The sequence below is a fragment of the Myotis lucifugus genome, unplaced genomic scaffold (assembly GCF_000147115.1).
Source record: "Myotis lucifugus unplaced genomic scaffold, Myoluc2.0 scaffold_30, whole genome shotgun sequence".
NCBI lineage: Eukaryota > Metazoa > Chordata > Mammalia > Chiroptera > Vespertilionidae > Myotis > Myotis lucifugus.
The window spans coordinates 6,574,523-6,601,772 of record NW_005871078.1 but is presented as its reverse complement, the minus strand read 5'-3'; the positions used below and the strand labels follow the sequence as shown (position 1 = coordinate 6,601,772).

The 27,250-nt window shown below is 39.4% G+C and overlaps 1 protein-coding gene and 1 pseudogene across 2 annotated transcripts in view; one reads left to right on the top strand and one right to left on the bottom strand.

The window, feature by feature from the left end:
- KIAA1551 (KIAA1551 ortholog) overlaps window positions 1-24,756 on the top strand; it is a 36,978-nt gene extending 12,222 nt beyond the window's left edge. The window contains exons 4-8 of one of the 2 annotated variants that reach the window (XM_014454041.2): window positions 8,308-8,368; window positions 12,017-17,006; window positions 18,072-18,155; window positions 18,273-21,253; window positions 24,029-24,150. In XM_014454041.2, the coding sequence (XP_014309527.1) occupies window positions 12,077-17,006; window positions 18,072-18,155; window positions 18,273-20,653 (7,395 nt within the window). In that variant the 5' untranslated portion in view covers window positions 8,308-8,368; window positions 12,017-12,076 and the 3' untranslated portion in view covers window positions 20,654-21,253; window positions 24,029-24,150. Of the gene's footprint in view, window positions 1-8,307; window positions 8,369-12,016; window positions 17,007-18,071; window positions 18,156-18,272; window positions 21,254-24,028 lie in introns of both variants that reach the window. The other variant, XM_023752309.1, reaches the window with a different exon arrangement.
- On the bottom strand, window positions 375-720 carry LOC111825531 (annotated as a pseudogene).
- Window positions 24,757-27,250: the final 2,494 nt, after the last annotated feature.

The following is a 27,250-nucleotide window of genomic DNA, read 5'->3' as shown; positions in this document are numbered from 1 at the left end:
AGAGAGTCTGTCCAATGAGAGTGAGCCTGGGATAAGTGCATTAATACGATAAGTGACTGGAGAGCACCCAAAGTCTTAGCATCGCTCCAGACCTCCCTGAGGCCTAGTTCACAACCTGGCCTCCCTTCGCTGTGCAGTTACTGAACATTGCTACTTAACTGCCCTGGCCTGGAATCCTGATTTCCTCCATTATGTTGTCACCATTCTATTGCCAACTCAAGGATGCCAGTGCCTTTTGGCCCCATTTGTGGTACTCTCTCTCAGGACCCACTCTACTAGTTTGGCTAAAAACACAAAACAAAACCTCTCAGCTCTATTCGACTCCTGATCAGTTGAGTTCTCCCTGTTTTCCTAAATGAATATCTCAGAGCTCTTCATTTCCTTTTCTGATTGACACTCTTCAGTTCTTCCAGTTCCTTCATTTGGGATTTGGCAGTGGTCTCAGAACTTGTCAAGCAGGACATCTACGTCCACCTGCAAGAGATTGTTCCTCTTCCGGAGGCATTGAATCTCCCTCTGGTCCACACTTCCACTAATCCCAGTCTCTGCTACCCAGTGGCCATTTCCACACTTCAGGCTTTCTCCCGTCAGGTTCACAATGGGGCTTCTATAGTCGAGGCCCATCTCTACCTCACTTGTTTGTCTATGCAGGTTGGAGAGAGAGGCAGATTTCCAAGGGGGAGTCTTCTTTGGACTGGACGTATTCCCAAAGAGAGGCATCTTTGGCCAGAATGCTTACAGCTTGGTGGTGGACGGGACAGTAGTGGGGACCAAGATGTTGAGGACGTTTTAAGCTTTGCTATCATGCCATCCAAGACACAGTGGAAGGTGCCCTGGCATTGTTTCTGCTGATCTGTCTCAGGAGCCGCGTTTCAGGTTTTTTTAAATTAATGTTACTTTAAATGGAATGTTTTCTAGATACATTTGGCTTTTGTATATTGAGCTTGTATTAGACAACCTGGACAAGCTAATTTTATTAGTTGTATTAGTTTTTTTTTATTGGATTCGTAAACAGTTTTCTTAAAATGCAAGATGTCTTCTACAAGGAGAGATAGTTTTCCTTTTTTGTTTCTAGTCTGGATGTCTTTTGCTTTTCCTTTTCCGTCTAACTGCCCTGGTACAGTATTGATACTAGAACCGGTGAGTGCGAATTCTTTCCTGGTCTTGTCTCAAGGAATTGAAGAATGAAGCAAGGACTAGAGGAGTTCAGGCAAGGCAGGAGTTTATTGTAGGTAAACACAAGCTCTCCACTTGGGAAGGGGACCCAAATGGATTGCCATTAAAGCATTCTGCACTTTCCCCTTATCCTACCTAATAGAGCAATACGCAAATTGTCTTTGCGATAAAGATGGCGGTGCCCACAACCAATAAGGAGGGAATATGCAAATTGATGTGACGAGGCAGAAGGCGGCTCTGGCTGGAGCCATGGCAGAAAGGTGCCTCCAGGCCGAAGTGAAGGCGGTGTGCAGCCAGGGGAAGGAAGGGCAGCCAGGGGAAGGAAGGCCTATTCTGCGTTGGGCCTCTAGTATCTGATAAAGGCCCTTTCTTTGTGTGGCTCTCTGATTGGTTTCTGGCCCTTTTTGCAACATTTCATTTTGCACTTGCAAGAAAAAAATCCTTGTCACAAAACATTCAGTTTTCCTGGAAAACGTTTTGTGGTTTCAGCTCCAGCTGTCACGTCCATGCCTCCTCCTTCTACCCCTAATTCTTTCTTGCCTAATCCTGCTTCAAACTCCTCTATGAATAGAAGTGGCAAGAGCAGACATCATTGTCTCGTTCCTTTCTTATAGGGGAAGCATTCAGTCTTTCACCATTAATTATGAAAGCTGTGGTTTTGTAGATACCTCTTATCAAGTTGAGGTGTCTCCTAACATGTTGCTCTCCCTAGATTTCCTTCTATGTCTACTTTCTGTTTTTATCATGAAAGGTGTTGGATTTTAAGATGCATTAAATGTCATTCACATTAGATGTTGACTTCACTTGCTGTGCTGATCATGTGTGTGTGTTTTCCTTGGTTAGTGTAACAAAAAAAGGTTTACCAATTTAATTGATTTTTTCAAAGACTTAACTTGTGGTTTTGAACCTTTTCTCTATTTTTGTGTTATTTTGGTGAAACTTTATGACATAATATAGACCCAATAGGAAAAAAATATGCACAGGCAAATTCCAGAGATCAGGTGTCTGCTTCCAGCTTCTTCCTGCATAAGAATTACATGGGCATACTCTTTCTGCAGCTGTAAATTACATGGACTCAAGAAGAAAACTCTTCAGGATCCTAAAGAACATTAGTTTATGTAGGTTACAGCAATAGTTACTACATTAGAAACTAAAACTGAGGAAATTTTAAAGTACAATAAAACCTTACATGTTTATATAAATCTTTTCCAAAAATAATAGTGAAAAGAGTAGCACTGTCTTATATTTTTGCAAATCTCTTTAATGCCACATGTAGTTGTGGTTAAAATAGTTGAAAGGTGTTTATTGAGTGATAGAAAATCCTCTCAGGTAGGTGATTGTTTCATTATGGTCCTAAAGATTCACTGCCACGCTATTTTATCAGCTTTCACCTTTTTTTTATTCTACATGACCATGTCATTGGACAAAGTGTGTTGTGGCTAGGGTGACTTAGAGCATGGGATCAGTTAGTTTCACAATTGAGTGATTGCCATCCTTTCTCACCCAGCAAAACTTGCATAGCTCCCAAGTTTGTTAGGGAAGGAAGACAATAGACCCGGGAGAGGGGAGGGTGAGAGGCTCAACCATTAATCTAATTTCCCCAAGATTGTCACCATCCTCAACATAACTGCTGGCCAATGGGAGATCTTAATCCAAGGACACTTAGAAACTTTCAGCAGATGCTGACTTTGGGAGTGAATGTCCTTGGGAGTTGTGTCCTTGGGCAAAGCCCTGAATACCTCATCCTATTAGTCATGGATTTCCTGTGGTTCCTGATTAAGGGAAAGCTGAACACTCTTGTATGTATTAACTAGGCGATAATTATGGCTCTGCATTTAACTGATTGCTGGATCTGTCATCCCTTAATTGGTCCTGCTGACAAGAAAGTGTATTCTGTCCTATAGGTCTCTTCTGGTACTTGAGGTCCCCTTGCATCATTAATCTCACCATTCAGTTTTATGAAGTCTGAATATTAACCCATCCCAATAAAATGCCTGTATTGTGGTTCTTGCTACCCTCTTAACAGAACCAGGACAACTAGAATGTGATTGATAGTGATGGGGTAACTAACAGGGAATAACAGTTTTATCAGGTTTCTCTTCAGTGGCATTTCAGCCTGTTTTATGGGAACTGATCACTTTTATGGAAAGAATTTTTCTATGTCAGGAGGCACAAAATTAGCTCACTCATTTTAATAGGTGATACTTAACATTCCTAATACAGTTTGTATCCTAACAGAATACTGCATCTTATGTAGCTTATACTTGGCTGCTAAACACAAATCTGTTACTTGGAGTTGTCAGAGATTTTTAGAGGTTTGAGACCACCAACCCTCTAATGCAGCGGTTCTCAACCTATGGGTCGAGACCCCTTTGGGGGTCGAATGACCCTTTCACAGGGGTCGCCTAAGACCATCGGAAAACACATATAACTATATATTGTTTTTGTGATTAATCACTATGCTTTAATTATGTTCAGTTTGTAACAATGAAAATACATTCTGCATATCAGATATTTACATTACAATTCGTAACAGTAGCAAAATTACAGTTATGAAGTAGCAACAAAAATAATTTTACGGTTGGGGGTCACCACAACATGAGGAACTGTATTAAAGGGTTGAGGCATTAGAAAGGTTGAGAACCACTGCTCTAATGGATCGTGTTTTTTTGAGTTGGGTACCTAAAGTGAGTTATTAGGCAGAACTCCAAGGAAGGTTAACTGATTCCCTCACGTATATTCTTATCTTTAATTCCCACTTCAGGAAATAACACAACTAGAAAAGGTGGGAAACTACAATTGACCCTTGAACAACATGGGTTTAAACTGAAGACCCATTTATACATTGATTTACTTTTCAACAAATAAAGTAGTATAACTTTGTAAGAATACAGTATGTCATACGTATGACATACAAAGTGTGTTATTAGTAAGGCTTTTCAGTCAACAGTAGACTAGGTAAGGTTTTGGAGTCAAAAGTTATACTTGGATTTTCCGTTTTAGGGGGTGGAGGTGGAATGGGGGTAGTCAGTGCCTCTAACCCCTGGTTGTTCAAGGGTTATCTAAAGTGAAAACTTTGTTACAGAATGGTAGTTGCATTGCTCTGCTAGCTAGTGATGATGGGATATAGTAATTTCAAATATCCCATGCTATACCTGGATTATAGGTATAATCAGGAAAAAGAGAGCAGTTTACTTCCCACTCCTGTTTTTTATGTGGCTCTCACTGGTGAACCAGCATGGTACCTGGGACATACTTAGGTAGCAGGGAGTCTGGTTGTGGGCTGACCTACAAAAAAGGCCTGGTCTTCCTGCTCAGAGTCGCAGTCTAGTCACTCAGCCTGGTGTTGCCTAAGAGAAAGTACGAAATTAGAGTATTTGAGTGGCCTGAGAGTCTGAAGAGAGCATTTAGCTAGATAGATAAAAGATTGGAGAATAGAGGTGTAGGCGAATGGCTTCACCACGTTGCTCTGATGACTTTGCCTTCCCACGCGCTGCACAGTTCATCTCCGTCTGACCCACACTTTGGCAGGGCACCCTGCAAGTCCTCCCAGAACAAATGTTGATACGCAGCCTTATGAGAAATAGCCACAGTGTTGTGTCTTTTGTGCCTGCCTAATTTCAGTTGAGCACAGGATTTTACCACCCTTGCCCTGGGGGGTGTAGCTGCAAGGCTATACAATGACTACAGGTGGCTCCTCTAAAGCCTGTGTTCTCATGGACCTCAGTATGACCTTGTAGGACTGGGAACACCGCTACTAGTTTTGCTGTTTCAGTAAGTAATAAACTGCATGTGAATCCCTTTGGTCTTTCTCCTTTCTATGTGGCAATATGGAGAACCACGAGCTTTACAGCTGTGATAGTAGGACTTCTAGCCCTGCTGAGCATGGTGCTACTGCTTAGGGAAGACTGCTTAACTTCCTTTGTTATGACAATTAAGTGTGATAATGTATTTAGAGCATTCAGGAAAGTTCTTGGCATAAAGTAAGTTCTCAAATGTTAGCTGTTAGTATTAATGAAGTTGTTTTATAAATAATAGTGTTGTATTATAAATATTGTAAAATTTAGAATACTCTAGTCCTCAAAGCCTATTTCAAGGACTGGTAACCTAACTTCTCTGATGATTGAGGATACAGAAACTCAGAGCTACAACAGGTTCAATAAATCATAATACTTCTGGAATTCCTGAAAAGTGGCTCTTACACTTAGAATGTTGGTGTTTGTGGTTTTAGTGAATTGTTTTTAATAGAGGTTTTCAAATATAGCTTTTTTCCAATACAAATCAGTTTTTCAATGAAAAATGCTGGTTTTCCTTAATTTAAGCACATCAGTAGGCACTCTCCAAATAAACTTTGGCTTGTGGAAGTTAGAAAGACATAATAAAAAATTTCAATTAAAAATGCTAAAACAGCCTGGCCTGCATGACTCAGTGGTTGAGCGTCGACCTATAAGCCAGGAGGTCATGGTATGATTCCTGGTCAGAGCACATTTGCTGGGGTTGCCGGCTGGATCCATAATGTGGGGCATGCAGGAACCTATCAATAACTCTCTTTCATCTTTGATGTTTCTATCACTCTCTCCCATTTTCTCTTTGAAATCAATTAAAAAAAAACTTGTTTTAATGCCAAGACAGATTTTCTGTTGCTTTCCTTTTCAGTTGAGAAGTCGTCTATCATGTTAAATGTGTGTGTGTATGTACATACTTTTTTTTTAAAGAAGGTATTGTAATACAATTGAAATCACGATTGGCATAGATGTGAAGAAGGGAGATGCAGGACTGTTTCCCATCTATAAATTAAAATAAGGACTTCTCTTAAATTTGGTTTTCAGCAACTACAGATGTTTATTCATTCATTGAAGCCTGCTAAATATTGTCTAAATATGTATCTTTGTATTTGTGTTACCCTGAGTCAGACTCTTTATGCCTTCCATCTTAGCTATAACTTATTTTTTGCTGTGTAATTTTTATAATAAGGCTGACCTAGAAATAAAGGAAGCTGCTGACAGTTTTTCAATTGAACCACATCCTTTTTTTTTTTTTTTATTTTTTTTTGGTATAGTGGTAGAGAGAGGGAAAGACATAGAAACATTGATGTGAGAGAAACATATCGATTGGTTGCCTCCAGCACAAGCCCCAACCAGGGTCCTGGTCCTGGGCCTGAGAGGAGTCTGCAATTAAGGTACTTACCCTTGACCGGAATAGAACCTGGGATCTTTTGGTCTGCAGGCCGTGACACTATCCACTGAGCCAAATCTGCTAGGTCATAAGTCTTTATTTATTCAAATTCTTTATTGTTTAAAGTATTACACGAATCTTCTTTTCCCCCCATTGACCTCTCCCGGCTGCTCCCACCCCCCAGCACATGTCCTCACTCCCTACTGTCTGTGTCCATTGATTATGCTCATTATCATGCATACAAGTCCTTGATCTCTTACCCTCTTACCCGCCACCTTCCCTCATAGGTTGGACAGTATGTTTGATGTTTTTCTACCTCTGGTTCTATTTTTGTTCATCAGTTTATGTTCATTATATTCCACAAATGAATGAGATCATGTGATACTTACCTTTCTCTGACTGGCTTATTTCGCTTAGCATAATGCTCTTCATTTCCGTCCATGCTGTTGCAAATGGTAAGAATTCCTTCTTTTTACAGCAGTGTAGTATTCCATTGTATAAAAGTACCACAGTAATCACCAGTCATTTGCTGATGGGCCACTTAGGCTGTTTCCAAATCTTAGCTATGGTAAATTATGCTGCTATGAACATAGGGGTGCATACTAGGTGTATCAGTTAATAATGCAGATTTTGTAATAAAAGAAAACATGATAATTTCAAGAGAAACATCCAAAGTGCTTTATTCAAAGTAATGTCCATTGCTGGCTACACATTTCCCCCATCTTTCAGGTAATTTGTGGATAATGTCCCAATAGAACGTTTCTTGTTTTGTGGCAAACCATTCAGAGACCCAATTTTCCACTTCTTCATATGTTTTCAAGTGCTACTCAGAAAGTGCATGTGCCATCGATCAGAACAAGTGATAATCTGAAGGAGCAAGATCTGGTGATTACCGCGGATGGGTTAAATACTTCCCAGGCAATATCTTTTAACGTGTCTTTAACTGGTTTTGAAGTGTGTGATGGTGCGTTACCATGAAGCAAAATTACTTTGCCATGTCTTCTGGCATATTCTGGTCTTGACAGGGTACCTCAGGCTGTGTCATCTGTTTGGATCTAGCCCAAATGGGGGTGGGGCTGGCTGGGTCTGGGTCTTGTGGGATTTTGAGGTGCACGTGGGTGGGCGGGGACTTGACTCTGGTTCCCGTGACACGCCCCAGACTGTGACAGGAGGAAGATTTTTATATACATTTTACTAATTTTCTTTCATCTCTGACACTTCTATTATAGAGAAAGGGCAAACAGCAATATTAAAACATTACAAAAGACAGGAAGGAAGAGGGAAGGAGGAGGAGCAGCAAAAGATAGATTTTGAAATTGTTCTAGGCTGGGAACCAATCAGAGCGGCATAGACAAAGACCAGCTTTTAGCAGATAGAAGGGGGAAGAGCAGAATGCTTTAATGGCAACCTAAATTTGGGTCCCTTCCCTGAGTGGGGGATCGGGGAAGGCCCTGTGTTTGCTTGCAATAAAGTTCTGCCTTGCTTGAACTCCTCTGGTCCATGGCTTCATTTTTCAATTCTGTGAGATGTGGCCTCAGGAAGAATTCTTACTTGCGGGTTCCGTTATCATTGACTGATGTTCTGAATAAGAGAAGCATCTGTGTAGTTTGGAACGTATGGTACTAGGGAGGAGAGGAAAGGTCTCAGTCAGTAAAATTATTTTATTTTTTAAATATATATTCTTATTGATTTTAGAGAGGGAGGGAGAGGGAGATAGAAACATCAATGATGAGAGAGAATCGTTGATTGGCTGCCTCCTGCACATTTGCTACTGGGGATTGAGCCCACAACTAGGCATGTTCTCTTGACTGGAATTGAACCTGGGACATTGTGTCCACAGGCCAACACTGTACTCATTCAGCCAAACCAATTAGAGCCAATGTTAAGTTTCATCTTTAGGTTCATGAAGTAAAATTTGTCTGCTGGCTTAAGTGATTTCTTTTTTGTTTTCTCCAGAAAACGGGCTGCTCCTTTGTAGAGGAGATTCATATGTTCAGTCATAGCTGGCGTTTTCCAGGTGAGTGTCACTGTTTAACAGGTAAGGGTTTGATAAGGGATGCAGGCAAGGTGGAGATTTTCATGCAAAATGATTTCTTTTTCCAAGAGAAATTAAAACAATAGACTGGAAATCTGTCTCTGGTAAAGTTCATTTTTTGCATTTCCATGTAAAAGGTATAAGACTAAGTACATTGTATTTATTCAAAAGTAGAGACTGCAATAAAAAAAATCAGAAAACAGAACACCTTCCCTCTAATTTCAGGGATGCTTTTGCAGCCCTTGGGGGATGTCCACTTGCCAGCGGGGAGCAGACCTAAGCTGCAGTCTGAGGAGGCAGGAGAGGCTCCCACCACCACTGCTGTACTGGCAGCCATCAGCCTGGGTTGTGCCTGAGCAGAGCTCCCCCATGTGGGAGCGCACTGACCACCAGAGGGCAGCTCCTGCAATTGAGGGTCTGCCCCCTAGTGTTCAGTGTGTGTCATAGTGACCAGTCATTCCCAGTCTTTCTGCTGTTAGGGTCAGTTTGCATATTACCCTTTTACTATATAGGATAGAGGCCTGGTGCACGGGTGGGGGCCGGATAGTTTGCTCTGAAGGGTGTCCCGGATCAGGGTGGGGGTCCCGCTTGGGTGCCTGGCCAGCCTGGGTGAGGGGCTGATGGCTGTTTTCAGGCTGGCTACACCCCTTTTAGGGTGGGGGTCCCCACTGGGGTGCCTGGCCAGTCTGGGTATAAGGGGATGAGGGCCGTTTTTAGGCTAGCTGGCGACTGAAGCTCTCAGCCTCTCCTTTTTTCTTTTTATTTTTTATTCTGGGTTCTATAATTGAAACTTTGTTGCTGTCACTGCTCTGAGGCCACGGCCTTCTGAAAGCAGGTATCTGAGGTTTGTTTAGCTTCTATAATTGAAACTTATTGCTTTCAGAGCTCAGAGCCAGGCTGCAGCAGGCAGGGAACGTTTGCTTCCTCCATCACTGGAGCAAGCAAATCTCCTGCTTGCTTCAGCTGTGTGGCTGCCAGCCGCCATCTTGGTTGGAAGTTAATTTGCATATTGCCCTGATTAGCCAATGGGAAGTGTAGCGAAGGTATGGTTAATTATGTTTGTCTATTATTAGATAGGATATTTATAATTTTAATGTTGTTTAGTGATAGCCTTCTTCTCTAATATTGTGTTGTCTTTTTTTCATGATCAGTGTTAGAGCTGAAGCTTTTAATGATTTTGGTTTTTTTTTTAAAGAATCTGAGTTTGTTGAATCTCTGTATTTTTGTTTGTTTTTTTGTTTATTTTACTGTATTTCATTTCTATGGTTCAATTTATTTTTCTCAGTTCTTTTGATGTCCCGATTATTTCTCACTTTCTTTTTTCTAGTATGTTTAATGCTATAAATTATCTTCTGGTCTTTTTAAAAAACAATCTTTATTTCTGAAAGTATTACTTAGGGTTCCCCATTAACTTCTTCCAGCCCCTTCCCTTCCCCTTACCCCTCTCCCAGTATTCAGGTCTTACGTGAACATTGGGATGATAGAGTATTATGAACTAAATTGTGTTCCCACACTCCCAGCCCTAACATCCAATGTGATAGTATTTGGACTTGGGCCTTTTAGGGATGTAATTAAATTTAAATGAGGTCATAAGAGTAGGTCCTTAATCCAAAAGGAGTGGTGTCATTGTAAGTAGAATAAGAGACGCCAGATTCATTCTCTCTCTCCCCTCAAGTGTATCAAGCTTTCTTTATTTCTCAATTATTTTGCAATTTGTAGTTACCTTTGCTCCATAATTTCTTGGTCATTTCCAGTGAATTAATCTAAATCATTTTTAATCCTTTGAAATTTGAGATTTATTTGTTGCATAACCATATGATCAATATTGACAAAAATTCATGTGCACTTCAAAAGAATGTATATTCTGAAGTTGTTGGGTATACTATTAACACCTTTCATACTTCATAGAAATCTCTTAAGACATATGCCAGGGACCGCATGTTTTCAGGCAAACTGCACGTTATTTAAATCATCATAATGCACTTTAGGTGCAGTTACAATCGGCCCGAGTTTACACGTTTCCCGCACTCCACCGCAAATCTATATGAACCGAGTTAAAGACGGCTCCCGCGGAGTACGCGCAATTCACGCGAGCCGACTTAACTCGTTTCCCGCACTCCAAGTGTTAACACCTTTCATACTTCATAGAAATCTCTTAAGACATATGCCAGGGACCACATGTTTTCAGGCAAACTGCACGTTATTTAAATCATCATAATGCACTTTAGGTGTCGTTTTTTCAATAATTATAACATTTTTATTTACAAAAACAATTAAACAATTAAAGTGCCTAGTACTTTTTTAACATATTGTACTGCGTAAAACATTTTCCTTTATGAAGAGGGACCAAACAAAATTTACATAAGTATCTAGATTCGCTTCTTTTCCCATGGGTGTGAGAGAAAACTCGAGCGGTCCTTAACAGATGGCACGCGAAACACGAGAAAACTCGTGAGCAGTACGAAAGGTGTTAATAAGGTTGTTTAATTTTATTTTACCTGTCTTTTTCCTATTATGTAGTTTGGTTATGATGGAGCCTCTTCAATATGTAATGCAATAAAGGAAAGTGCAAAAAATTTATGAGGTACACCTGTATTTGGTTGATATATAAATGAAGACTCATTATTTAAACAAATGGAATCCTACCAAACTGTCCACAATTTGCCTGATTTTCATTACTGTACACCTAGGATATCTTATTATTTCACTAACATATCTATCTCATTGTCTAGGTAAGATTCTACTTCATGGTTGCACCACCATTTAACCAGTCCTCTATTAGTTTTTTATTTTTTTAAATATGTTTTTATTGATTTTTCTAGAGAGGGGAAGGGAGAAAAGGGGGGGGGGGAGAGAGAAACATCAAGGGGTTGCCTCCCTTCTGCACCCCTCATTAAATACGTTGTGAAGATTCCACAAGAATCAAACCTGCAACCTGATTATGACTCAGGCACACCAGCAAGGGCTTTGTATTAGTGTTTTTTTATTGTATCAAAATTTTCTGAAAGAGGAGGTGTTACAGCTGATATTCCCTTATGGTGTATAGAAAGTAGTGTTCATATAGATTTGCGGTGGAGTGCGGGAAACGTGTAAACTCGGGCCAATTGTAACTGCGTATTACCAAATATTTGTTTGTAATCCACCCTTTTGGTGGATGGAACAAAACCAAAAGACAGAGCCATCTTATATTTTGGCGGGAAATTCACCCGCACTCCAAGTGTTAGTGTTTTTTTATTGTATCAAAATTTTCTGAAAGAGGAGGTGTTACAGCTGATATTCCCTTATGGTGTATAGAAAGTAGTGATAGATAGTAACATTTTTTGTCATTTTAAAATAGTGAATATGAATACTTAGAATAAAGAGATACTTAATAAAAATAAAATCAGAAAGTAATCGCCACTTAAATGTAGGATGAATTCCTGTTAAATATTATTGACATTTATCATGTTTATTGTTGCATCCTCCTTTTCTATTTCTCTTTCAGAAATTAAAATGAGGATTTGTGTAATCTGAATTTTCAGGAATTACGATAGATATAGTCAGCATTGGTGTTCAGGTAAACTAATTTTAAAAGATGTTCTGTTCAGTCAAACAGCTTATTAATAAGCGCCTTTATTTTTTTTTTTACAGATTCCTGACATTCAAAAAACCTAATTTTTAATACACTTCTACTACTTTAATCAATCAACAATGGATTGGAATGCTAAACCGAATAGTGTCACCTTACAACCAATGTATCCTAAAAAACAGTCATCTTTTTTGGAGCCGAGTGTAATAAACACACCATCTCAAGTTCCTTTAAACCCTCCTGGAAGTAACCATCCTGCATGTATGTTTCGGAGTAACTCAAATCCAGTTTCACAGTCACCTCTCAACATCAGAAATACAACTTCCCATCAAATCTCTGCTTCTGATATACATAGTAGGACAATTTTTGCCTCACAAGTTTCTTTGGAAAGAAAAACTTATGCAAATGTAAAAGGACCCAGTCAACTAAATAACAGTTTGCAAATGTCTCCAGGAGTTGCACAAAATGTGTGGACAAACTCACCAGGGAGGAATTCAATGTTTTCTCATACAGGGGCAGCTGTTTCTCAACAAACTGGTTTTAGAACTAATCCACCAAATGTAAATGCACTACAGAATCAATTTGTAACATCAGAAGTCTATTCTATGCAAGGACAGATGGTCCCTTCTAATCCTGTAAGAGTTCCTGTAACTTATCAAGGAAACCAGAGACTTACCTCATCTTTATCAGAGCGACAGGCTGACTGTGCACAACAGTATACATCCAATGGACTGACTTATGCAGATTACAGACCACGTCCAGAGCAATACAGTTATCCACCACAAAGCTATTTGCAAAGTCCTACTCTTCAGAAACAAAGTACTATGCAACTTACATCAGTACAAGTTAAAAATAGTCATCATTCAAATTCTGCACTGACATTACAGTCAAAGCAGGCTGCATCTTTACCGTCCTATCAAATTGCAGTTATTCAGAATGAAAACAGACTTCTTCCTCCTTATGACTGTAGGTACGCAAGCCAAACTTTGCAAAATTCGCAGCATGTTATTACTCACTCTTCAGAAGTTCCTCAGAGTCAAGAAGTTCATACTTCTGAAATGAGGAAAGACTTTTGCAGGGGCCTTCAACAGCAAAACCTCAATGAAAATGTCAGTATGACTGGAAATTTTTGTAACATGAAAGTAAATACTAGTACCAATCAGTCTTTTAGTGAGCCTATTAGATCTGTTGACGATGTTCAGATTCTTCCTCAAAATAATCAAGAAGAAAGAGTAGATTTTTCTAATCTGACTCCAAGTCAAGTACTGGACACAAATATTGCAAAAGAGAAGTTAGTGAAGGATATTAAACAATTAGTAGAAATGAGAAAGAAATTTTCTGAACTGGCAAGGAAAATTAAAATTAATAAAAATGTTTTAATGTTAGCAGGTTGTATTAAGGCTAATAGTGAAACACCTCAAAATTCTGAACTGTCTCTGAAACAAACTGGCAAAACCCAGTTTGGACCACATGTAACCCCAGCCGCTCCAGAGACTGCAGTGGATAAATCACCAAAAGCAGTGGAAATAGCTGAAGAAACAAATAGAATGCACAGTTCATTGAATTCTAGTCAAGAGACCAATTGCAGGAATTCTAACCAGGTTAATTCGATTTTACTAAATTCTGTGTGTTCGGGAAAGGGTCCAGTGCCAGACCAGTTACATAATTTAAAACATACCACTTCTTTCAAGATGCCAACTATGGAGAATACCCAGTTTTCATCAGGAAATATAGTCAATGTTGAAGAAAATGTGCAAGCCAATTCTGAAACAATTTTAGTTCCTCAGTCTATGGCCTCTGAGTCATACGCTTCAAAATATCTAAATGAAAATAGGCTACTTATCAGTCTCCTTGCACATGGAGATGAAATTGAAAAAAGGTTAATGAAAGATGGTTGTGAAACTATTAAGGATTCTAATCCACACAATTTTGAAATGAAAGCTAATATCCAAATCACTAATAACCAACTGAACTTGAAAACCGTGGAAACTCCAAGCTCTTATAATATAAATGCCAATGTATCAGAAAATTCTTCTTGCATGGACCATAAATTTCCTAAAACTGGAGCACCTCTGAATGCTGACAGTCATTTGGAATTGCTAGCAACATGTCTTAATCTGTGGAAAAAAACCCCTTCTGAACCTACAGAAAAAAAACAGTGTAATGAGTTAACAGCACAGAGAACAGCAGTTAGAATCTCAAAAGCTGGGGAAATCTGTGATAAAACTCCAGTTTCACTTGTGGGAAATTCTCAGAATAAGATGGAAAACTGCTCACAAGTAACAACTCTGCCAATGGTAGTGCAAAGTTATGAATCTCCAGGTGCAACTACTATTAAGGGAACAGAACTTCAGATTGCTGTGGTGTCACCCTTAATTTCAGATATCAAAACATTGCCTGTCAAAGGAATAACACCTGATTTACCTGAAACAGGCTATCCGGTTATTAAAGAAGGCAGTGTTTGTAGTTTACAGAATCAATTGGCAGAAAACAGAAGAGTGACTGCTGTATTGAAAGTGAACGAACCAGTTACAAGTACAACAAATAAGGTTTTGCCACTAATTCAGAAGGAAAAGCGAAATACTTCAACTAATGGTAATTCAGAAGATGCACCTAATACCAATCAAGGAAATCCAATAGAATCTGAACCAAATATTCACTGTCCTGTGAGTGATCAGCAAGCCTCATCTAACTCCAGGGACGATGATACTGTGAGTAGTGAGTTGTTGCAGATTGACAATATATGTTCTCTGGTTGAAGGTGATACATCTTATAATTATCAAATAGCAAAGATATTCAAGTCACCTCCTATTGAACAAATTGAGTCACAGAAATCATTACCTAGTCTCCAAGTGATTAGTACTAAAAAACAAAAAGAACAATCAGACAATATCACTGAAAAGATAGAGCTTGGTTTACAAAAAGATAATTTTTTACAGTACACAGATGTTTTACATAAAAAACCTGATCAATCAAAGTCACCACAACCTCTAGAGTCATTTTTGAAGAATGTTGATTCAAGTAGTGAAAATCCAGAGGAAAGCAATTTGAAGCATTATAGTAAAAAAGTAAGCACAGCTAAAGATATGTGTTCATCAGCTGCTCTTCATCAGAGCAGTAACCCCCAGGAAATTGATGTGTCCTGCAATCACACTGCCCAGGATCCTGCAGTAAATGAAGTTCTTGATGACACTTCCATTTTCTTCCCACACGATCAGCTTTCAGAACTCTCAAAAGATTTTCCCTATGGTATTGAACCTGTGACTACACATGAAGATTCTCCAGCAAAACAAATAACAGACAAAAACTCTAAAGATGAGTCTTGTGATAAAACCATCTGTGACTCCAAAGATGCAACTGACCACATAAAAATTACAATATTAAACTCAGAGCAAATGAAAGAATTATTTCCCGAACAGAATGATCAATCTTGTGAGTTAGACAAATTTACAAAATCAGAGAAAGAAAACCCTGTCACAAAAAAAGGAATCCACTGTGACTCACCAGTACATACAGATGGAGAAAGTTCCAATTTTGTTATGGATTCAGAGAAAGACGATGTCCGTTGCTGTGCATTGGGTTGGCTCTCTAATGTTTATGAAGGAGTTCCCCAGTGCCAGTGTAAGTCCATCAATAACTTGACTTCAAAGGTCGAAAATGGGAAAGATCGGTGTTCTCTGGAGACCAACAGTTGTAAGCAAGGAGAGACTACTTCTGATAAAGATTATTCCATGTTATTTAATTGTTCTCCAAATAACAATCCAAAGATTGCGATGACTGTTCCGATTGGGAAAAACCCTTTTTCTGAAACAGAACAAGGCAAGACTATGAAAGATCTATCAGAACCAAAATGCAGCTCACTAAGGACAGAACAAGAATTATCCGCTCCATCTTTTTCTAAAGGGGATAAAAAACTAGATTCCTTAAAATGTCACAAAAAGAAAAGAAAACTGAAATTTCATGAGATGACTTTTCATTCTAGTGCTAAAAGAAAGTTTTCTCAAGAGAGTTTGCAGAGAAAGATCATAGCACAAAATTCAAGTCCACCTAAAGGAAAGCCAGGTTTTTGGACAAATAAAAATAAAGACTTGCATATAAAAAATGGTTCTCTTGTACAGAAATTATTGCCAGAAAAGATAAAATTGAAAACAGGTGATCATCAGCAAAAAGTTTCAGCAAAAAGGAAGTTAGGTGAAGGGAGCATACTTAATTCAGAGGTAAAGAAGATGAAGTATTTTAAACAAGAGCAAAATAAAAATGGAGATGGTACTTTGAAAACGTGTTCTCTTTTGTCAAAACCCGATGATAGAGCCAAAGAAAAGACAGTATCTAATGTTAAATCATTAGGCTCTACGTCTAAGGATAATTCGCCTAAAGTTGTTATAACGCTAGAGCAGTATTTGCAAAGGCAGAAGCATAAAGAAGCAATGGGTGTCAAAGCATCAAAATTAAACTGTGAGAAAAGTATACCATGTGATTCTCAATCCATGAGGTCCAGTAAACTTGCTATGCAAATAGGGAGTTCTGGCAAATCAAATGAGAGACACAGTAGCAGTGTGCAGACTTCTGAAGAATCATTAAGTATTTATTCAAGCCATGATAAAAACACAAAAATTCACCATTCTCATGTGTCTAAATCATACCTTTTGGGGAATGCTAAAGAAACAGTTGGTGGAAAGCAACCTGATAAAATGCTCATTGATAAAACCAAATTAGATAAAAATTTAAACAACATAAACAATGGAGGTGAACGCAACCACTTGTCTCCCCAAGCAAAGGAGCAAAGGAAACAATATCTGAACAGAGTTGCATTTAAATGTATTGAACGAGAGAGCATTTGTCTCACAAAACTTGACAGTTTGCCGAAAAATATTGAGAAGAGTGTGGAAAATAAACCTAACACCACTTTACCTAAGAAAAATACCACAGAAAAGCAAAGCATGCTGGAGTTTAAATTATGTCCAGATGGACTGATTAATAAGAAGATAAACTCCACTGAAGAACAGAAGGATCTGCAACCTTGTCCTAGGAAGGAGCAAGCCCCTGTGCAAGGTCCAGTATGATAGTCCTCTGAATTTGAAATTTTGATTTAAACATTATGAGATATGTAATCATTATTAGTGATAGCTTTTACCATCTTTGAAACAGTGGTAACATCCATTTTACTCATATGAGGGAGGCATATGAAGCAAACGCAGGGTGGCAAAAAGGTCTTTTGTCATGACTGTTGGTTAACTGAATTATAGCATTTTCAACGTAGAGGAAGAAAGAAAATAGATGACTAATTATTTGTGGTAGAATGGAAACAGGAGTGACAGTTATTATGTAAAAAGTATTGTGCTGAAAAATTCAGATTGAAAAACTGAAGGATCTGAATTTAAATGTTTCTCTTCTGCTTTTCAGACAAGTGTCTGTTAAGTTGCATAAAGTTATAGCTGAAATAGGCACATTTTCTTAGAGGGTCAGAGAGATGTATTTTAAAAGTATGGGTAATTTCACTTCCTGCTTTTAACCAGGTGCATAGAATTTGAGGGATGGAAGTAATGCTAATATTGAAAGTGGGTGGAGGCAATGTGAATTACGTTTGTCATGTGCCCTTTAATAACTTGAAATGTGATGGATTTTCAACCAAAGTGAAAGTAATTGCATAGTGCAGGTGAACTTTTGAAGTAAATTTTTTTCCAAATTTGAGAAATTAGGCACTTTAAATATGAGAAAGAATTTTCCTTGTGCCACCCCCTCCCTTTTTTTCTAATTTCTTACCTGAGGATATTTTCCGTTGATTTCCACAGAGATTTGAAGGGAGGGGGTAAAGATGGAGAGAGAAAAGTCTATGTGAGAGACACATTGATTGGTTGCTTCCCACACATGTCCTGAATGTGGCTGGGGTTTTGAGCCTACAACCAAAGTATGTGCTCTTGACTGGACTCGAACCAGAACCCTTCAGTTTATGACCAATGCTCTATCCCTGGAGCCAAACCAGGTAGAGCTCTTGAGCCGTTTTAGATTGATGTGAATATAATAATACTTTTTAGGCTTAATCTAAATTTTCTTCATTGTAGTACTAAAATTGGTGGTTAACAATATCTGGATATCTCAAAATGAATATTTAAATAGTTACAGGAATAAAAAGTTCCAAAGAAGACTGGATAAAAGGTGCACCTGAGGAGAAAAGGATTCCAGAAGCCAACCAAGAAATAGGTAAAATCATAAACTATTTAATATTTTTTAGTTAGTCTGACATATATAAGCTGGATTACATTTATGGTACTATTGTGAAGTTTTATTTTTATTCATATTCATTTAAAAATGATTCAGGAGTCTGTAACTCAGAGCCGTTGTTGGTGCGGTCCCGGCGCCTCCACTCCAACCCCCGTGGGTCTCTTCTGTATGGAACGGATGGCATTGTCCTAGACAAAGCAGCTGGTACAAAGCGGGGACCTGATGAGCTCTCCTCTGCCTGCATAACTACAGGACCTAACTCAGCTTCTGCAGCAAATGGAAATGACAGGAAGAAGTTTAAAGGTGATAGCACCAAGTTGAAAGATGATAGCAAGAAGTTGAAAGGTGACAGCAAGAAGTTGAATGGTGATAATAAGTTGAAAATTGACAGCAAGAAGTTGAAAGGTGACAGCAGTAAGTTGAATGGTGACAATAAGTTGAAAACTGACGGTAAGAAGTTGGAGTTGAAAGGTGATAGGGAGAAGTTGAAGTTGAAAGGTGACAGCAGGAAGTCGCATGGTGATAAGTTGGAAATTGACAGTGAGAAGTTGAAACGTGATAGCCAGAAGTTGAAAGGTGATGGCAGTAAGTTGAACGGTGACAGCAAGAAAATGAAAGGCAACAGTAAGAATTCCAAAGGTGACAGTAGAAGTTCAGGTGTTCCCTCCAGAGTGATCTGCATCGAGAAGCTCCCTGGGGATGTCACTGAGGATGAGGTCATTTTTCTGGGACTGCCATTTGGGACTGTCACCAACTTCCTGATGATGAAATGGAAAAACCAGGCATTCATTGAGATGAACACAGAGGAGGCTGCCATCACCATGGTGAACTACTATACCTCCATGAAACTCATGCTTCGAGGCCAGCCCATCTACATCCAGTTCTCCCACCATAAGGAACTCAATACCAGCAGCTCACACAACCAGGCGCAGGTCCAGTCAGCCTTGCAGGCTCTGAACTCAGTAAAGTCCAGGAACTTGGCTCTGGCTGCCTCGGCTGGTGCTGTGGATGTAGGCACTATAGAAGCAGGTCCTGTTGTTGCTATGAATGCGGCCACTGTGGATGTTGGCGCTGTGGATGCTGTGGATGTGGGGGCGGGCCCTGTGAGCTCAGTAGCAGTGAGTGCAGGCTCTGTGGGCACGGGTGCTGTATGCTCAGGCACTGATGATGCAGGCCCTGTGGACGCAGCTGCTGTGGATGCAGGTACTGTGATGACTAGCCAGAGCCCAGTGCTCAGGATTATCTTAGAGAACCTCTTCCACCCATTCCCCCTGGACATGCTTCACCAGATCTTTTCCCATTTTGGCAAAGTTTTGAAAATCATCACTTTCACCCAGAACAACATGTTCCAGGCACTGCTGCAGTATGCTGAACCATTGAGCGCCGTGCTCGCAAAGGTGTTTCTGGACAGTTGGAACATCTTCGGTTGCACGGTTCGCATCAGCTTTTCCACCTCTTCCATCCTGAACTTGAAGTACAACAGCAGCAAGAGCCGAGTCTACACCTATCCTGACCTGCCCTGGGATGACAGCCAGTCCTTACAGGACCAGGCCATGGCCTCGGCCTTCAGTGCTGCTCTGATAACGTCAGCCCCGGTGAAATCAGGAGCTGGTTTTCCTTCCACCCTTGATATTCCTCAAGCTGCAGGCCTCTGTGATCCCAATGAGCTCCAGGCCCTGCCCCCTGTGGCCATCCCGTTGGTGTCAGGGGCAGCAACAGCAGAAGCAGGCCAGATTGCCATCGCAGACCCTGCACCTGTGGCCAACCATTCGGTGTCATCAACAGCAGAAGCAGAAGCAACAGGCCAGGTTGCCATCCCAGGCCCAGCAGGGGCTGGAAATTGTGTCCTGCTGGTCAAGAACCTCAACCCTGAGAGAATCACAATCCAAAACCTCTTCATTATTTTCGGTGTGTATGGAGATGTCCAGCGGGTGAAGATTTTCTTTAAAAATAAGACGCGAGCTCTGGTGCAGATGGCTGATGGGATCCAGGCCCAGCTGGCCTTGAGCCACCTCAACAGGCATAAGCTGCATGGAAAGCCTATGCTCATCACGGTAACCCCGTACAAAAATGTGCATCTGCTTCATGAGGGCCAGGCAGACCTGGGCCTCACCAAAGACTACAGCAACTCACCCCTGCACCGCTTCAGGAATGCATGCTCCAAGAAGTTCCAGAATGTTTTCCCACCCTCAGAGAACCTGTACCTCTCCCACATACCATCCTTCACATCCGCGCACAACCTCAAGGCCCTCTTCTCCAGCAACGGCAGAATTGTTAAAAAATTCAAGTTCTTCAAGAAGCACAGGAGCATGGCGCTGATCACAATGGGTTCAGTGGAAGAGGCAATCCAGGCGCTCATCGACCTGCACTATTATGAACTGGGAGAAAACCACCACCTGTGGGTGACCTTTGCCAAAATACCTGGTGACAACTTTCATCCTTCCAGAAAACAGCCACTTTCAAAGCAGCTAAAGTGACCTTAAAATACCAGAGATTTTTAAAAGACAAATCAGTTTACCTGTTTTTTAATATAATTCACATTGCTCATTTTGTGGACATGGGGTGCCAGCCTCAGGTTTTCAGTGACACGTGGAAAGGATACCTGCTCCTCCCTGGTGCCCCCTTGCCTGTTGCTTTTGCAGCCTATGCCGTGGGCATTCCCAAACCTCCAATTGGCCTTTTTGTGCCTTAACATACACTGCTCTTGCCGGGCTTTCTTGGTGGTGGTAATGCTCAGGCGTTTGGGGACTGCCTCCCTCAGGGATCATGTACCTGACATGGCAAGAGGCTGCCAGCTACAGGATGTGCCCACATTTCAATCTTCCTTTTTATCAAGTGTGTCATTCTCCCCACCCCTGGCTTAAGATATCCCCCCTGTGATGAGACACCTGAAGGTGTGTGTCCCTGGTGCTTCTTTAGCTTGTAGCTTTGTTTCATCATAAATCTCTTAATTGTGCTTTGATGCAGTTGCAGACATCTGCTCCTAGCAATATTTCCAGTTGACCAAATATTCTAGTCTTCATTTATATGTAAAAGAAATAAGGAATAATTTTCTATATAACAAGATAATAAATATGGTATGTGTGTAAATCTATTTTCTCCTTATATGACCTTTTGTATTGTACCTTTTATTTTATTCCTCGGAGTGAAGTTGCAGGGCAGAATCTAGTTTCCAGGGTAGACACAGTGGGGGCCACTGAGAAGCCTTGGTTCTTTCTAGAAATCCCCAGACTTGAGTCTTCTGGATGTTTATGCCTTACACCTAACCTGTCCTCTGGGAGGACCAGGGTTCTTTGAACTTGCATGGTTTCTTTTTTCATGCAAATTTTGGACCAAAGTTTTCTGGGAATTTTTTTGCCTGCCTCTTGAGCTGTTTCCTTTACCTTGTGCAGTTCTGCGTTCACAGGTCCTAGGGTCTTCCCTCTGCACAGACCAGACTTCATGCTGGCTGGACTGGCCCATCTTTTTAGTGCCTGGAACCCTGAACTTTCATGTATGGGTGGGGACAAGGGTATAAATACAAGTTTTTATACAAATTGTAAGACATGAGGTGCAGCATGTATTTTTTTATAGTGCTACAAATATGTATTTTTTTATTTTTTTTATTTTATTGATTTTTTACAGAGAGGAAGGGAAAGGGATAGAGAGCTAGAAACATCGATGAGAGAGAAACATTGATCAGCTGCCTCTTGCACACCCCCCACTGGGGATGTGCAGGTACATGCCCCTGACTGGAATCGAACCTGGGACCCTTCAGTCCGCAGGCCGCTCTATCCACTGAGCCAAACCGGTTAGGGCTAAATATGTATTTTTATATCAGCTATTTACAGGCTCAGGATTGTTAATGTGGAGGGAAAATGGCACTTTCCACTGCCTGCCTGACAATTTGTAATGTGGAAAGAACTGAATGAAAGTGATTTTGTAACAACTTTGCCTTTTCCCCAGGCTCTCTGTTCATGTTGTTGAAGGCAGTTTGGCCAGTATGTACTGGACTTTGAATAAACTCTGTATCCTGAAAAAATAAAAACAAAAGATTCAGTGTTTGTGTTTATCAGTAGTAGAAAGATATGGGGAGAGAAGCAGTAATCCATTTCCTATGTGTGGAATTGAGTTATTTTCATAATGAGACGATGCTGATTTTTATATCTGGGGGAGGTATTTGGGCTGAGGACCAACCATAAATACCAGAGCTTTTAACATTCAGTTTAATTGGTGGAATGAATCTAGTTGATTTTTAGGGTTTTGCATTGAGGAGTAGAAGCTTGGGTTCTGGAGTTTTATTTTGGTTTTGATTTATTGAATTTCAAGGCAATAGTTTTAGTCTCTTGAAAACAAAAACAATTTCACCAGAATCAACAAGAAAGGAAAGCACATTTTCAGAAAAGAATGACAAGTTGAAAAAAAGGCTGAAAGCACAAATACTTACAGAAATTGAGTCATACACATTGAATGTGCAATTAGGAAAAAGTTGAATCAAAGGAGAAGTGAACTCTTATTAATCAGAATTGGAAAACAACCAGAAAAGAGGACCCGAGATTAAAATTTTTTTGAAATTGGAACACCAAAAGTCAAAAATAACAGTGATAGAAATGAGCATGTAAATGAAGGCACGAATGGTCCATAGAAACAGGAGACATAGGTATCACTCGAAAGAGAAGGTGAGAGCCATACTTGATATCTGAATATGAAAATATTCAGAAGATGGATGCACGGGTTGTCCGACAATCTTCAGGCAAGAGATAAGTAACGGATAAAAACAACCACCAACAGGATGAGCAATAAACAGTGAAACACCAATACCTAGAATCATGATGGAAAAAAAACAGGAAAAACATAAGCCAGGGAAAAAGCACAGTGAGATTTGCAGTTGTACAAGTGAATGGTTGGAAGATATGCTCTCCTAATTTCTCCATATGTGGAGAGGGGACCAGTGATCTATTTTAATGATGAGGGGAGTCCCAGTCACAGAAGTTTTAGACCTCTGTTCATTCTGATGAGACTCCATGAGAGAAGAGAGATGAACTGAACATATGTGAAGTGAGATAAGGAATGCTACGTCTCCCAAAGAGCTATAAAATAACCTTTTAGGAGGATTATTTACCTAATTTTGGTATCAACTTTCCTTATGTGGTTGAAGCAATCTATAAAACTTTCAGTCCAGGGTATTGTAGAAAAGGAAGTAACTTACTCGAATGGAAAGCAGCAGAGAGACACCCCTAAGGCAGCAGAAATTCTGTCCCCATGAGAAGAATGAGGGTGGAGAAGAATTAAGAAGAGGATAGATTATTTGACCCACCCAGGCTTAGAGAATGTAAAACCTACCTCATGTGGAAAGGTATGGCTGGAGCTGGGATGAAAAGTATTGGAATTTTGCAGCTGGGGAACCATTAGTGAAATAGAGGCACATCAAGAAGTACACATGAAAAGCTGGGCCCAGGATTTAAAGGAATAGTGAGGCCAATAGAGCACTGAAACTGTTTGAGTTAAAGTACAGGCATGTTATGGAATGCCTAAGCCAGAATTTTAAAACTGGAATTGGCTGGTGTTTGTGCTGATCAAATAGCAATGAAGAAGATCATGTAGTTGTGTTCAAATGTCAAATTAGATTTTTGTTGGGCAAGGGAAAAAGCGGAACAGCCTTACGTTAGGAGTGACGATGAGAGTAGAAAACAACCCAAAGGACAGGCAAGAAAGAAGTTCTGTGTGTAATTTGTTTAATTTGAGAAAAGCCATAGTTATCAAACTTATAACTCGTCCTAATTTTTTATACCAGAGAAGATTGTGTTTCTCTGTTTTGCTCACTAACATTAAGAGACTAATAAAGTAAATAAATGAAATTTCTGTTTCCGTAGATGACAATGTCTTGGCTAATTCAAGAAACACCAACAGAACCTTCAGTGCAGATGGACTTGAGACGCTAAAAAACCCAGTAAAGGATTCAAAAGCAATATTTCAAGCCTACCAGAAATTGTATCTGGAGAAGAGAAGCAAAAGCCTTGGTAGCAGTCCTTTAAAAGAATTCTGAGACTTTAATTCTTACGATTTTGTAACTGGCATGAAAGAATTTTTATCATTTTCTCTTCAGAATATTTTGTTGGAAATATACAGAATTTCTGTGATAAAATGCCTCAGTCAGAGTTAGTTACGATTTAGGTTATGTATGTCATAGAGGGCCTTATTTGTGGGTAACAGACAAAACTAAATGCTATTTTCAGGGAAACCATAAGGCATGGAATTACAAAAGTATTGAGCCAAGTATACCATTATTTTAAAAGGAGTTCTTTTACAAATCTTATTTTGAAATGCTAATTTACCTTTTGTAAGGCAAAATATTCTTCAGTTAAGGACTCGGTGATTTTAGGCAAGACTTTAAATATGTTTTTGTTTCGAAAACTTACTGGCAGAACTTAGTTTTCAAAAGTGCTCTCTGAATGTCAAAGTATATCCTAAGTATTTTATACCTAATTGTTAACTTTTTTGTCAGAAGTCTTGTTTTATACTTAGTAAACTGACAGATGTTTGGATAATATTGAAACATTACTTTTTATACTTGAAATAAACTTTTAAAAAAACATTTGAAATCAAAATAGATTGTGTTTGATTTTCTACCTTTATGAGAGGATACACTTTAGGAAGGTGTTTAATTTTTAATTTATTAAAGTAACAGTTCTTATTAATGTAAATTTCATATTTTCTTTATTAAAGACTTTTTTATTGACTTCTGAGAGGAAGGGAGAGGGGAGAGATGAAAACATCAATGATGAGAGAAAATCACTGATCGGCTGACTCCTGCATGCTCTCAACTGTGGGCCAAGCCCGCAACCTGGCCATGTGTCCTTGACTGGAATCGAACCTGCTACCTTTCAGTCCACAAGCTGACTCCATCCACTAAGCCAAACTGGCTAGGGCAGTGGTCTGCAAACTATTAGTCAACAGAGCCAAATATCAACAGTACAACGATTGAAATTTCTTTTGAGAGCAAAGTTTTTTAAACTATATAGGTAGGTACATTGTTATTAACTTAATTCAAGTACTACTAAGGCTTAGGAAGAGCCACCCTCAAGGGGCCACAGAGCTGCACGTGGCTCGCGAGCTGCAGTTTGACGACCACGGGGCTAGGGCAATTATAATACTGAAGATCCATCCATGTTACAAAGTGCAATATTTAATCTATATTATGATTGAGTAGTCCATCATGTATATATCAGGTATACGGGTAATGCGGATTTTGTAATTAAACACAATTTCAAGAGAAACTTCAAAAGTGCTTTATTTAATGTCCATTGCTAGCTACATATTTGCCCCATCTTTCAGGTAATTTGTGGATAAATACCAAAAATTTTAATAGACTTTTCTTGTTTTTGTGGCAAACCATTCAGAGACCCAAATTTTCCACTTCAAATGTTTTGAAGTGCTGCTCTGAAAGTGCATGTGCCATCGATCAGAACAAGTGGTAATCTGAAGGAGCAAGATCTGGTGATTACCTCGGATGGTTAATAATTCCCAGGCAAGATCTTTTAACATGTCTTTAACTGGTTTTGAAGTGTGTGATGGTGTGCTGTCATGAAGCAAAATGACTTTGCTGTGTCTTCTGGCACATTCTGGTCATTTCACGATCAAAGCATGGTTCAAATTGATTATTTTGTTGTTGATAGCGATCAGTATTAACACTACGGTGTCGGGTGAATTTCCCGCCAAAATATAAGATGGCGCGGGCAATTATTTAGGTTTCCCGCGCAAAATCAGAGTTAGTTTAAAATGCCTATATCTTTTGAAGTATGGGTTCGATTGAAATGAAATTTTCGGTTTCTTGTGTAAAAAATGAAAATTTATTCAATCACAGACATTTTTTTATCTATTCAGTACATAAATAATTCGATATATATAAACTAAATACGAAAAACCCAAAAAATACTTATTACCTAAAAATATACACATATTTTTAAAGTTTAAAATAAAATTTTCATAATAAATCAAAACAAATAGAAATTAATAGTTTTTTAGCGTATGATATTTTTCAAAACACGCCCCTTTATGTAGAGGTATATTGCAAAATTTGCACATGTAGCGTGTCTCACTGCGCAATTTATGAACGGAACATACGCGACACCTTCTCAAAATGTTTTTCTTTTTTCCACTTCCGACAATTGCCTGTAACGTATGCTTTCTCATGTCCATCAATAGCCTGCATGGTGGATCGGATGTAGGTGGTTTAGCCCGCATTCCAGAAGTAGACGGTACTGGTTGAAGGTCTGGAACAATGTCCATGTCCTCTGGAATATCATCCGTCAACCAGTGGATAGCTGTTTGTTTCAAAAACATTTTAAAACCCATTTTTCTTTGCCTCACTGATTTGTAAACTGCATAAGAATTAAATAATGCGCAATTTATCATATACATTGCCAACCTTTTTGTCCATTTGACCGTCCTCCGCAATATCGAATAATATGAAAGGTATTGGTCGGCCCGGTCAACACCTTTCATATGTTTATTGTAGTCAATGAGTGCATTCGGTTTGACAATTTTCTTTTTTGATGTTCTGTCAATATTCTGACTTTCTTCCATCTCCGCAGAATGAATCGAAGAAATCAGGTATACAGGCTTTTTTGATTGCCACACTTGTAACAATATATCATTTTTCCTTATAAATTTTGTTTCACCTTTTTTAAAGAAATTGTTTGAAAATCTTTAGGTATACCTCGATTTTTCCGGATTGTTCCACATATTCTGAATTTGTTTTTCATAAGTGCTTCACAATTTGCGACGCTATTATAATAATTGTCCATATATATATGGTACCACGAATCAGTGTATGGAGACACTACTGTTTGTATCGTTTCCAATAATCGCTTTCCTTCGCCGCAATAAATTTCCATGTTACAGATATATCCTGTATCACTTTCGCACAACAAACGAACCAATATTCCATATTTAACGATCTTGCCAGCATTATATACCCTAAAGAATAATCTTCCCCTCCAAGGTACGATCCCTTCATCTAGTGATAATTGCTGATGAGGTTTGTAAATATTTATAAATTTAGGCACAAAATAATCTAGTACTGGTCTCACTTT